The sequence below is a fragment of the Neovison vison genome, chromosome 4 (genome assembly GCF_020171115.1).
Source record: "Neovison vison isolate M4711 chromosome 4, ASM_NN_V1, whole genome shotgun sequence".
Classification (NCBI taxonomy): Eukaryota; Metazoa; Chordata; class Mammalia; order Carnivora; family Mustelidae; genus Neogale; species Neogale vison.
The window spans coordinates 210137397-210150918 of record NC_058094.1 but is presented as its reverse complement, the minus strand read 5'-3'; the positions used below and the strand labels follow the sequence as shown (position 1 = coordinate 210150918).

The window sequence follows — 13522 nt, the reverse complement described above, 5'->3', positions numbered from 1 at the left end:
CCAGTGGACTCCAAGTTAAGAATTAAAAACCTCAATGTTGGTAAATTATATGTTTGAAATACTGAGAGTTCTAATTAGACGTACAACCCAAATGCTAGGAGAGCCGAGAGCCCACTCTATTCATTTACTCATAATTCTATGAAAAACTGTTTGGGGTGTGGTTTCTAAAAGCCATTTACCTTCAGGCTTAGTTAAAGAACAGAATGTATGAGAAAAGAATTTTCCAACTTTTATTGACTCGGCGATGCAAAGGAAAATATAAGAATTTGTGTGCTTGGTAACTCAAAATTAATTGATCTACCAAACTTGAAATTTCAAGTCTAAATGATGCTAAATTCAATTATAAATTTCAAACACTATTTTTTCCAAGCATACCCTTATTCTAGCTGCTAATACTACAGATTCATTCTGATGCACATGAACTGGGCATCAAATTATTAACCACCCCTCTAAGGTTGCATTAGAAGTTACTTCTAAGAGTATTTTATTTGTGGAGACATAAATGCAGGTTACACAATACCTTGTAAGTTGCCTTGAACGAAAGGATTTTAAAAATAAATAGGAACAACAAAAATAAAACATGACTAACCCTCCTGCCATCATCAAAACAAATGTTTCCAAGGACCTGAAGCCAAGAAAAGAGAAATCCATAAACACAAAGGCCAAGATAATCAGTGAATCTACCAGGTCTCCGTAAAGGACAAAACAAAACACTAAAAACCAACCAAAACCCCAAATCCCACCCGCTTCGAAGGAATGAATACTGAAGAACATTGACCCTTTCTGCCTCTCCACCTACCACAGAAATCCCAGCCTGCAGCTAATTTTAAAATGATCAAATCTCCAAAAATTGGGGAGATGTATGTCTTAAAAAATGTAGTCGACTCCATTGCCTGGGTCATACCCCCATCAGCTGAAGTAGTAATTATTGAGGGAAGGGTAATCCACTTCATTCATTTTAATAACCAAGTCTTTCTCAGATTTGCCACAGAGCCAACTCAACTTAATTATTAAAGCACAATAATATTGGATTGAACTATTTTTCAATCCAAGAATTTTTATTATAGAGAAAAGGCTTGGACAATTTAAGCAATTATGTGCTTCATTTCTCCTTTTCTGTAACTCCATTCTTGCTTATTTGTAAGGTATTGAATTTAACTTGCTTCATTCTTAATGTTTTGCATCCTGTCATCTTCTTTTAAAAAATTTAAACTTGATTTTAAAAAAAGCTGCGGGCTAAGTGTTGGTGGCTAGATCCTATGAGTAACCAATCATAGTCCCTAGAGTTCAGAGTGCTGACCTGAAGAACAACAAGCCAAATTTTGGCTGCCCTGAAAAACTGTGCACACAACTAACGCAAATTCTAGAATTTACCACACCGCTCCCGAAACACTTCTGTGGATACCCAACCTACAGGACCTCTCCTTATACCCAGACACACAGCACTTCTTTTCATTTGGATGCAATATGGCTAAAAGGCAAGGTCACTTGAAAGGCAACTGAACTTGGAGTCAGACTCCAGGTGAGTTCCAGCTCTTTAGGGAACCAGTTAAAGGTAATTTATCTCAGGGGGTAAGTGTATGCCTGAGAAAGCCAGAATGTGGAGATGCAAATCCTCGTTTTCCACTTTCTAGCTATATGACTCTAGGCACATCATTTAAATCTTATGCCCAGTTTTCCCATTTCTAAAATTGCCGTAATATCAATAAGAGCCTCAGAGAGTAGTTGTGAGGATTAAATGTCTTAGCAGGGCTGGGGTGCCTGGGTGGCACAATTGGTTAAGCATCCCACTCTTGGTTTCTGGCTCAGGTCGTAATCTCAAGGTCCTGAGATGAGTCTCACGTCAGGCTCTGCGCTCAGCCTGGAGTCTGCTTCAGATTCACTCTTTCCCTCTGCCCCTCCCCTCTACACACTCTCTCTCTAAAATAAATAAGTAAATCTTAAAAAAAAAAAATGTCTTAATGGGGCTTAAAGCAGAGCTTAAGCATGCACTAAATGCCAGGAATTATTCTTCCCAGCTGCATGACCTTGGGGGAAGTCACCTAACCTCTATGAAACTTTATTTCACCTTCTGTACAAAAAAGGATTGTGGACCTCACATGGTCTTTATGAAGACCAAATAAGCTTATATAAGTACGTGGCAGTTATTTTTTGAAATGTGAACAAGTATCAGGCAACTTTTTCAACCAAGCAGAATTAGTTCTGTGCTTCTGTAATATTTGAAAAACACACATACACACGCATATTCCTGCGACAGCACTTGTCACATTGTATTGTAAGAATCTGCTTACCTGTCCATCTCCCCCACTAACAGTACATCCTCTGATTCACCTCTGGACCCTCAGCATGTTGGTCACACCTAGCATAGGACACGCACTCGATAAATATTTGTTGGAATGAATATTGTCCAAACTGAGCAGGAATTCTCAAGGCCTTTGCTAGAAAATGACGGACTACCACTTTCTGACAAGTGTCCTCAATAGACCACCCAGAAATTCTCTTGTTCCTCCCCGCCACAATATATTGAGATTTTTGTCATTTCCAATGCAGCCAATTTGTGTGGTTACACTCATTTTTTTTTTCTTAAAAAAATTATTATTGAGCACCTATTATGTGCCAGGTCCTATGCTGGGCTCCATATGGTGAACCACAAGTGGCAAATGCCCAGAAGAATTTAGTCCCTTTATACTATATTTGAAAGAAACTCTTTATTAGAAAATCATTTACTACTGGAGATAATAAGCTCCCTGGTTTGGTTACTTTCTTAGAGTGATAGAACATCAGGGTGGGAAGGAATGGTTCTCTAGAAGTGGGAATCCTTTACAAAATAATAACTAAGGTCAGAGATGTGACTGCTTAAGTTCAAGTCCTTGCTCTGCTTTGTACAAGGTGTAAGACCTTGGACAAGTTGCTTAACCCCTCTGAGCTTCACTCTTCTCATCTGTAAGTTGGAATCAGTAGAACTGATTTGAGGATTAAATGTACCAATCCACGTTAATCATGTTTGATGGTTAACCTGCCCTATAGCAGGCACTCTATATGTGTTTGCTCCTGTGATGAATCTGGTCCTTCACCCCAGTGTTTGAACTCCCATCACATATATACCCAACAAATGGGGCAGGAATGCCTGGATTCTGCTTCAGTACCATCAGGGTCAGGGAATTTACTATGAACAGTTATCTACTTGACGGATGGGCAAGGCTAATTATTTGTGGGGTTGAAATACACACACTTACGTCTTCCATTCAGGGGTTCTCCATCTGTCATTTGGGATTACTCAGAAGGAATCTCATCTCTCCTCTGCAGGATAGCCCCTCTAACTTTGGAAGGTAGCTACATATGCTAGCCATCATCTCCATCCTCACATACCCACACACAATCTTAAATTCTTGAATCATGTTTATATGACACTATTTATCAGATCCCTCATCCTTTTTTATTCCCCTTCAAGAATATTTTGTTTATCAATGTCTTTCTTACAGGTTGAAGATCAGGATTTATAACACAGAACAAATGTGGCCTGATCACAAGTGAGTACTAGAGAATTACTTCCCCACCTGAACACTGTATTTCTATTAATATAGCAAAAGATTGATTTTTTTTTTTGAAGTACATCACACTGTGTTGACTCATCATCTACATACAATCTACAGGAGACTTAAATCTTCCTACATGAGCAACTGTAAGACATCTCGCCCCCAATTTCTACTTATACAATTGAATTTTGAATCTTTGGGTACTTGACACTTGTCACTATTAAACTTTATATTGTTAGATGTGATTCATTATTACATTTTGTCAGGATTCAGTCTGGGGGCAGGGGGAGATCCTGACAGTATCATCCAGCTCATATGTTTTCCTTTCCAGCTGGTGTGTCATCTATCAATTTATCACAGCATCAATGTTATTATCTTAGTCATCAATAAAAGTGTTAAGGGGGATGGGGCTGCAAACCAGATCTGCATTAGATCCCTAGAGACCTAGGTGTACATCACCCTCTTAAGAAATTTTTAAAAAATACCTCACTCATTTAATCAGCAAATATTTATTGAGTGCCTATCACGTATCAGTTACTATTCCCTGTGCTGATTATAAATTGGGGAATAAAAAATATCCCTGCCCTTAGCAAGCTGACATTCTAGTAGAGGAGAGAGATAATAAATTTTAAAAAATAAATAATACTAAGGTCTTCTAATGAAAAGCTAAAGCAGATACGGGGCTAAGAAATATTGACAGTGGGATGGGATGGGGCTGGTCCATATACAGTATGGCTAATGCAGAATTGCTTTTGAAGTTTAATTTCATTGCTCATGTCCTATATTCTTAGAGTGCATCTGGACCAAAAAGTGTCCTGAAGTGGGCGGCAAGTTCATTTTCCGAAGTCCACTTTCTTTTATGTGGACTCACATTAAGAAAAAATTGGTAGAATGATATGAAGAATGTAAACAGTCATGAAACAAAAAAGAATATATTTGAAAGGACATAATTCCTCAAGAAACTTCACAACATTTCTTCATATGCATCAGATAGACAAACATTGTAAGGCCATCAAGACTAGAACCGAAACCAGTCACACCTCTTGATGAAGACTCCAGAGAGGAGAATTGAAGAATTGAAAAACAGAGAAGCTAACACTTACCTTATTCCAATCCCCATCTTCTCAAGTATGGAGTGGGTTATGAATCCAGTAATTTATGAAAATTCAGGAGGATGGGATGCTCGGGTGACTCCGAAATATGGCTTAGAGAATCTGGATACTGAATTCTGGAAAAGAAGCCCACCAGGGACAGATGTAAAATCTACCTCTATTAACTGCTCTCTGCTCAGGGTTCTGATATTGATAAATTCTTCTAAAGAGTTTTAGATAATCTTCAATTCCTTGTGATATTAGAGGGATTCGATAAGTCCCAGATAATTGCATCTTCTTATTCAAAATTTGTATTCTCACAATGACAGTTTTAACATTTATATTCCCTCATTCACTGAGCATTTATTTTTTACCAATGACTGTGTTGGTACTAGGAATACAAAGATGAATAGGATAAATATGGTCCCTGCTTCCAGGGGCCCTAGTGTAGAGCATATAGTAGAAGGCAAGCTAGAAATAGGAAAGGAATCTCTGATAAAGAACCATACCAAGAGCTCTAGCAGGGTCACCTGACCCAGAGTTTGGGAGAATTGAAAGTTAGAGACTTGTATGTGGGGACTTAAAGGTATGAAGGAGTTGGTTTTAAAAAAAGAAATGGATGGGTGCCTGGGTGGCTCAGTCAGTTAAGTATCTGCCTTAGGCTTGGGTTATGCTCCCAGGATACTGGGATCAAGCCCCACGTTGGGCTCCCTGCTTGGTGGGGAGCCTGTTTCTCCCTCTCCCTCTGTGCTTCTTGCTCCACTCATGCACTCTCCCTCTCTCTCTCTCTCTCTCTTTTCTCTCTCTCTGTCTCAAACCAATAAATAAAATCTTAAAAAATAAAAAGAAATGGGGCAAGTCTGTTTCAGGTGGAGGGTATGGCAGATGCATATTTGGGACATCACAGAAATGACTGTACTTGCTGGGTGTCTGAGCACTGAATGTGAGCTCAGCATAGCTGAGACAGAGCGGTCAGAGATGAGATTGGAAAGGTAAGTGGGCCCAAATTATTCAGAAGCATACAAGCTATGTCACAGAGGAGATGGTTTCTAAGATGTGTGATCATTTGAATGTTCGAGTTTTTTTTTTTTTTTAAGATTTTATTTGTTTATTTAACAGACAGAGATCACAAGTAGACAGAGAGGCAGGCAGAGAGAGAGAGGGGGAAGCAGGCTCCCTGCTGAGCAGAGTGCCCGATGCGGGACTCGATCCCAGGACCTGAGATCATGACCTGAGTCGAAGGCAGCAGCTTAACCCACTGAGCCACCCAGGCGCCCCTGAATGTTCGAGTTTTGAAGGGCAAAAGTCAAGACTGCTGCTCAGATGTTTGGCTTGACAACCCGGGTAGACAGCTTGACCACCTGGGTAGACAGCGGTGTCAGTCACTAGGACAGCAAAATGGAAACACAAAACAGAGGAGCTGTGGAGAAGCGTCCAGTTCAGACCAGGTCATGTTTGGGTGTGTGATGCCTGGAGAACACTGGCCATGTAGCAGCTGGTAGTTTGGTCTAGAAGTCTGAGGATTCAGGTGTAGGAAAAGTCAATGCACGACAGGCAACGATAGAATCCACACTGATGAACGAGATGCCCTGAGTGAGCATCAGGGAAGAGAAAAGGCTCAAGAGAGTCCAAGAGGAAAACCGACCTTAAGAGATGGGCAAAGTTTCCTTAAAAAAAAAAAAAAAAAAGAGTATGACGGTGCAATCAGAGGGAGACAAGGGAAACAAGAATGTGAGGTATCACAGAAGACAAAGGAAAAGCATGGTTCAACAAGTAGGTTGTGGTTAACAAAGGCAAATGTTGTCAAAAGATCAAGAAGAAGGCTGAGAAGCAGTCATGGGGTGAGGACTGAGGAGATGCCCGAGTGGGTGGGCAAGAAAGGCCAGTGGAGGCAGAAGCCAGGTCATATGAATTAAGGAACAAACACAGCCAGTGAACAACATCTACACAGCTATTTCAGAAAGTTTGCCTTACAAATGGAAGATATAATCTCTTGATTTTCTTCCCCAAGGGAAGAAAAGAGGGCTGCCATGAAGGCTTCCTCACCACCTATAGTCACCTGTAGCTCAACTCCTACCTAGCAGCACTCTTGCTTGCAGGCGTGCCCTGTGTGGGGGCCCTTGGTTCCACCACCAGTGCTGGATGTGGCTAAAACTGTAGAGTAAACTCAATCTGCCTTCTCTGCTCTGCACCCAGCTCTTCCTCAGCACCTGATCCTTCTCAAGACCTCGAGGGCCCGCACAGTCTTCCTGGACCTCAGGCCCACTGTGGTATTTGATGTAACCTGGACTCCCTGAGCTGCCCACCACAGGTAAAAATCTGGTCCAATACAGTTGTCACATGATCATTATCATTCATTTCTTGCCAGAGTTTATGTATTGGGGCCAGTTAGAAGGAGAAGAGAGAAATTTGGTCACCTTGGAGTCTGGAGAAGGCAGCTGGCCCCACAGCTGGCCAGACCGCCATCCAAGCAGGGGGCCTCTCTGAGAACAAAATCCAGAAGCCAAAATACATGGGTCAGGTGGAAAACAGATAAGCACCGCTGTCAACAATGCTGAAGGTTGGTCCTCGGGAGTGAAGGTGAGCCACTACATAATGGAGAAACACTGTAAGGGGTTTGGACATGAGGGGAGGAGTGGGGCGGGTGGAGGGAGTTGTCCAACAGCAAGGATGAAGAATTGGAAATGGGCTGAAGTCCTTGCTCAGACACACACACAGAAGCCAGGCACAGTTATGCTGGACAGTGAGTCCGTCCCCCCGGCTCTGTTATCCCGAATCTTCCCAGTGAGTACTTTCAGTCCTTCGTGATGTGAACTCAAGTTCCCAACATGCACAAGTTCCCAAATCTTACTTCCACAACCCTTCTTCTGCAATAATGCCGTATTGCAAGAGGAAGCTAGACAAGCTCTGGCCTAGAGGGGTGTGAATGGGGAACACAGAGGCATTGGCAGCAACTAACCTGTAAAGTTGTAGTGAATAGGCATCCCTGAGCCTAAGAACCAGGGGAAGACGGAAAGGCCTGCTAAGGTTCATTTAGGCCCTAAATCATTAACAAAACTAGCTTGATGGCTTGATTAGTTGAAACAACGTTGCCAAACTGTAATAATTCCAGGACTTCCATATTCTCAAAAATGTCCATATTCTCAAAAATATCTCTGAACAGAAAGCCTTCACTGTCGTCAGTTTGTGATTACAGCACAGAGAGGTGATAAAAACAGTGATGAACATCACATACAAATACAATATTTTTGCCTTGTGTGCAGACTGGCTACACTGAGTTTTCAGCTAAAGATTTTTTTTTTTTCATTTCACTTCAGTCAATAATCATTTACCCACCCGATACTGCTTTAAAGCCGAGTCGTCATCTAATTCTCATTTAAAGAGATTGAAAAGGAAAAACTAAATAATAATAATACCTCATTTGTGTATAGTGTATGTCTTTCAGGGAAGACATCATAACCCATTTTATACTATCTAATTTACAGTAACAACACTTTTATAATGTAAATACTAGTAAGGGCTATTATCGTTTAACAAAGTATGCATGAGAGAAACCAACTCATGTTGGGATAAAAAGGCCAGTTCAATGTAACACATAGCTTCCATTTTAGAGGTATAACAGCTGATTCCTTCCTTTCTCCTTCCTTCCTTCCACAAGGAAGTTCTGCTTTAGATAAACAGTTTATTAAGGTGTACATTGCCCTTACATTTTAAGATGAAAAATATCTTGCTTAAAAGGAACAACAAAGACCAAAATGTTCATGTGTCCTATAGATCAACTCTCTGTCTCAAATCAAGATCAAAAACAATCAATTTCACTACACAACTCTGCTTTCAATCAGCACAGTTCTCACCAACCTGTGCTAGACATATTACTAGTCGATTGTAATATCTCTTCTTCATACACATTATGTTGTGATCATCTTGTCATCTCAGCAGGATTTCAAAAGGACCCTTACGTGCCCAAATTGTGCTTATATGTAAAGCCAATGGCACTTCTATGCATTTATTAGCTTCTTTGGGGGGATAACATTTTTTCTGATCTTTTCATGTATTCATTCTTTCATTCATTCATTAATGCTGTCAAGCATTCATACATCCATTCAAAACAGTGAGTGTGTGCCCAAAATGTACAGGCACTATTCTAGATGCAAAGAATAAAAATAGGAAGAAGACCACATCACTGACTTCAAAGAACTCAGCCCAGTGAGGGTAAACAGCCAGAGAAGTAAACAACCGTAGTTCTGTGTGGTGGGTGTGCCATGGAATGACACATGAAAACGGTTTGAGGAGCCTGGGGAGGGGGTCAGTTTGTGTCTGAGAGAATGAGGAAGGCCTCCTTGAGAAGCTGGTTTTAGACCTCGGCATGCCAGAAAAAAGGGATTCGGGTATTCCACGTAGAGGACACAGCACGGGCAAAGGCATGGACAGGAAAATAGGAGCACCTTATGCATTTGGGGAACTGTGGGAAACACGATATGACAGGAGGTTCATCGACTATTCTATGGTGGGTTCTATTTCACAATCCAAGCCGTAGACTTCACCACAGATGATTCTGTAAAGGGAAATCTAGAGTCCTGAGGTTATTTGTCCTCAGTCATGGAAGTTAAAAGACATTCTACATGGGATCGATACCAGAGTGTCCTTTAAGACTCTGACCACTTGAGGAACGTCACAGAATCAAAGCTTGGGTCTAGTCTACCCAAAGTCTGTATTCTCCTTGTTCATTACATTATACTCCAAGGGGTGGCAGGTAAGAACAGCCTCCCTCTTCCTCAACTATAGGTGATCACTTAGCCCATCTCCATTATTATTTCAGTATAAAAATTTATATAGAAATATTCCCCCAAACAGTATTTTCAATGCACTATGTTGGATGGGTCAGGTTTTTCCTGCTCACCTCTTTCTCATCGTTCAGTTGTGGTACAGCCCAGCCTCCAAAGGAATGGGAGCTGGGGCTTACAGGCTTCTTACGGCAACCCCACACACTAGCAAGAGGTATTTGGAAAGAGTCTCCGAATATGTTGCACGTAAGTGCCTGCAGGGACTGCTCTTCCCTGGAGCCTCTGAGACGTCCTGCACGAAGGACGTCTTCGTGAACTGGGTCAGCAGTTGGTAAAAAGGGATCACTACAGAACTCACATGGAACCTTCCCTGGAATAACTCTGCTGCTTGCTTCCTCTTACTCTAAATTCCCTTGTCACTTAAGAAAAGCTTTGCATCATGCAATTGCATCCTTGTTTCTATTTGGAAATTTTTCAGAGACTGAGAGTTCAAAATAACTCTATCTATTTTGGTTCCTGACCAATTATGGAATCCTCTCTAAGACATCATTTCTTCATTCATCCAATACTTTACCCATTCAACAAACATCTACTTCCTCATTTCTATCTCTTGAAGCCAGTTCAACCTGCCCTTTGCTCCCCATTACTTCACTGAAAACACACATGAGAGGGTCACAGTGACTTCTAGGTTATCCTATCTGAGCGTCGAGTGACCATCCTCACCTTACTGTGCTCTCAGCAGGTTCTTGGCACAGATGTTCACTCCCTTCTGCCTGAAACATTTTCTTTACTTGACATCCATCATATCACACTGACCTTCCTCCTACCTCAATCTCTTTTGCTGTTCCTTCTCAATCTCTTTTCAAGAGATTGTTCCTTCTCAATCTCTTTTGCTGGGTCCTTCCTGATTTCTGAATGCTGGAAGCTCCCCTGGGCTTACTTCTCTACAATTACCCATCCAGTCCATCACTTTATTTTATTTATTTATTTGTATTATTTATTTTTATTTTTTTAATTAAGATTTTTTTATTTATATATTTGGCAGACAGAGAGACAGCGAGAGAGGGAACACAAACATGGGGAGTGGGAGAGGAAGAATCAGGCTCCCCGTTGACCAGGGAGTCTGATGCGGGGCTCGATCCCAGAACCCTGGGATCATGACCTGAGCCAAAGGCAGATGCTTAACAACTGGGTCACCCAGGTGCCCCTATTTATTTATTTTTAAAAGATTTTATTTTTAAGTCATCTCCACCCAGTGTGGGGCTTGAATTCACAAACCCAAGATCAAGAGCTCTACCAAGTGAGCCCGCCAGGCATCCCCAGTTCATTGCTTTAAATACCATATCTCTTGCCCTGATGTCTGACTTGTAATATAAAAGGGATTTATTTATTTATTTTTTCCTAGAGATGCTGAAGTTTGGGTTGGGCACTAAAGGAGGAGATGGGTTGGCCAAGTGTAGAGGAATGGCCTTTTCCCAATGGGAACAGGAAGAAAAAGGGCATAAAGTTGTGAAAAGGCAAACTGTGTTCAGAAAGAAGAAGCAAGTCTGGTGTGAGCTGAAAATGACTATGACAAGGTGGGTTGTAGCTTTATCATGAAGAAGTTTGATTTAGGTAGGGAATTTGGATTTGATACTAAAGAATAATTACCAGAGGCTCTTAAATAGGGCAGAGATGTGGTCATTTGCGTTAAAAAAAAGAATAAAACTTTAGTTGGCAAGAGGAAGACTGTGTTAGAATAAGGGGAGACAGGAGCCTAGAAAGCCAATTAGAAGGCCCCTGTAATAGCCTAAGGAAGGGATTAAGGTCTGAATCACCATAGCAGCAATGGGATGAAAAGTAGTGACAAATCCAAGGGAGATTTAGAAGTAGTATTGAGGACATGGTTATTGATTAGATAGGAGTTTGGGAGCAGGGGAGAGAGGCCAAGGTTGATGTGTAATGACATCAAGTTAAATGGGGGAAGGAGAGCACGTGTGGTGGGGATGATGGGTGACATTAAGTCTGCAGTGATTTTAAGATACCAGTGGCGAATGAAACAGGTCTGCAGATCAGAAAGAGGTTTGGACTGAGTGTGTAGGCTCAGAAGTCAGTGTTCAATGGTAGTTAAGTCCTCAGAATGGATGGGATGTCCTGGGGAGAGAAAACGGGAAGAAGAGTGATGAAAGAAAAAGCGTCTGGGCAGTTGTCAGGGGAGGAGGCTGAGGAGGAACAGAAAGGTAGCATGACAATGGGCCAGGGGAGCTCCATAAGGAACGGGAGAAGAACCCTTCCTGGAGGAAATGGCCCCAGTTCTCTCTGCATTGGAAGGAGTGAGAGGGTTATGTTTGGTGATTAGATCTGTTGAGCACATACTCTGGAGAGTTAAAAGTCAGGCTGGCATGGACGGAGCAAAGTCTCCTCTTTCAAGTGGGACTGGGAGGCAAGCAGGGAATGGCTGGGAAAGAGGTGGAGTGGCGCGAGGTATAGGAATTTCTTTTTATGGGAATGGGAGTCTCTGTTACAACAGGTTGCCAGCTAGCTTCTGCTCACATGTCACTACCCTACAAGACAAACTCGTTGAGTTTTTGAGTAGCAATCAAACATTCAGTTCGGTTCAATACATATATGCAGAATGCCTGCTATGTCTAAATGCAGTGCTGGGCATTTAATGCCTACAAAGATATGCAGGGTATGGTCATGTTTTGATTTTTCATTAACTGGCCCAAATCTGCCTCCTTCCAATGACAGCTCCCTGTCCGCTGGACTCACACACAATGTAAGAAGAATTTCTTCCATACAGCTGCACTTCAGCTAACTGAGGGTGGTTTTCAGCTACCTCCTGGGTCTTCTCATTGAACTTTTGTGACATAATCCAATCTTTACGCGTGTGTACTTGCATACATATATTTTGTTACCAACTGGCTGGTCTCCTCTGGACATCCACTGCTGTCTGTCCTTTTAAAGTGTGGCACTCAGAATTAATCTCAATTTTCCTTATCTGGTATAAGCAATGTACAAACCAGCTGGAACATTCTTGCCCCTCTCCAGGACATGGTTTTTCTGTTAATGCCATCTGAGACTATAGGAGTATTCTGACAGTCCCAATACTTACTCACGGTACTTCACAATCAACCCAAATCCTGAGATCTTTTGCACCTAAAATAGGTCTCCCAATTCTTATTTATACAATTGACTTCTTAAAGCCAATTGCAGAAGTTTATTTTTTTCCCCACTAAATATTGTATTTGTACATTTGGTTTTTATTAGCCAATAGTAAAAAGAGCAAGGACTCAGGAGTCCAGCAGATGTAAATTAGAATTCTGGTTTTGCTACATAGCTCAGTGACCTTGGTCGTGTCATGATCTCTCTGTCTCAACTTATCAGTGAAACAGGGATAATCATAACTACATTGCAAAGTGGTTCTGTGGTTTCAAGGAGGGTAGCACATTCCAATGAATCACATGGAGTCAATAAATGTTGGTTTTCTTGCCTTCTTTCTCTTTCATTTTCTCAGCTTTGTATTCTTAGCAGAAGTATGCCTTTTAAGTTGTAATTCAAGATTAACAAATCTTCCTTTCAAAAGAAAAAAATTAATTGAGTAGAATATGAACCAAGGGCCCCAAAATATTAAGTATAATAGTGAAGCATGAGGGCTCTGAAACCAGACTTTCTGTGACCAAAACCCAGCGCCACTACTTACTTGTCATCTAATCAGAAGTACATTTATGAAACATCCTGAGCCTTGGTTTCCTCATCTGTAAAATGGGGATGATAGCTGTACTTGTGTTTCTGGGTATTGGAGAAGATGAACTGAGATCATAGATGCAAAGTACGTTGGCATAGACCATTGCACATATTACGTGGTAGATTTATCACGACCACTTAGAAACCTCCAGGTAAATAATGTATCAAATATTTAAAACTTTTAAATGAAATGACTATGTTATATGGTTTGGATAAGTTAGGGTTTCTGATACATAATGCCAAATTGCTGTCTAGAATGCTTGAACCAGTTTCCATGCCCAATATTGTATGGTGGTGCTTATTTCCCTGTATCTTTAGCCAGGCAAGATATCATTTTAAAGTTCCTGATAATTTGCTAGGCACAAATCTTTGTGCCTAGTCACTG

At 41.2% G+C, this 13522-nt stretch overlaps 1 protein-coding gene across 2 annotated transcripts in view; it reads right to left on the bottom strand.

Annotated features, from left to right (window-relative positions):
- MKLN1 (muskelin 1) overlaps positions 1-13522 on the bottom strand; it is a 335662-nt gene that overhangs the window by 307888 nt on the left and 14252 nt on the right. The window contains exons 2-3 of one of the 2 annotated variants that reach the window (XM_044246581.1): positions 4640-4764; positions 2292-2359 (exon numbers count right to left, since the gene is read on the bottom strand). In XM_044246581.1, the coding sequence (XP_044102516.1) occupies positions 2292-2299 (8 nt within the window). In that variant the 5' untranslated portion in view covers positions 2300-2359; positions 4640-4764. Of the gene's footprint in view, positions 1-2291; positions 2360-4639; positions 4765-13522 lie in introns of those variants that run through there. The other variant, XM_044246580.1, reaches the window with a different exon arrangement.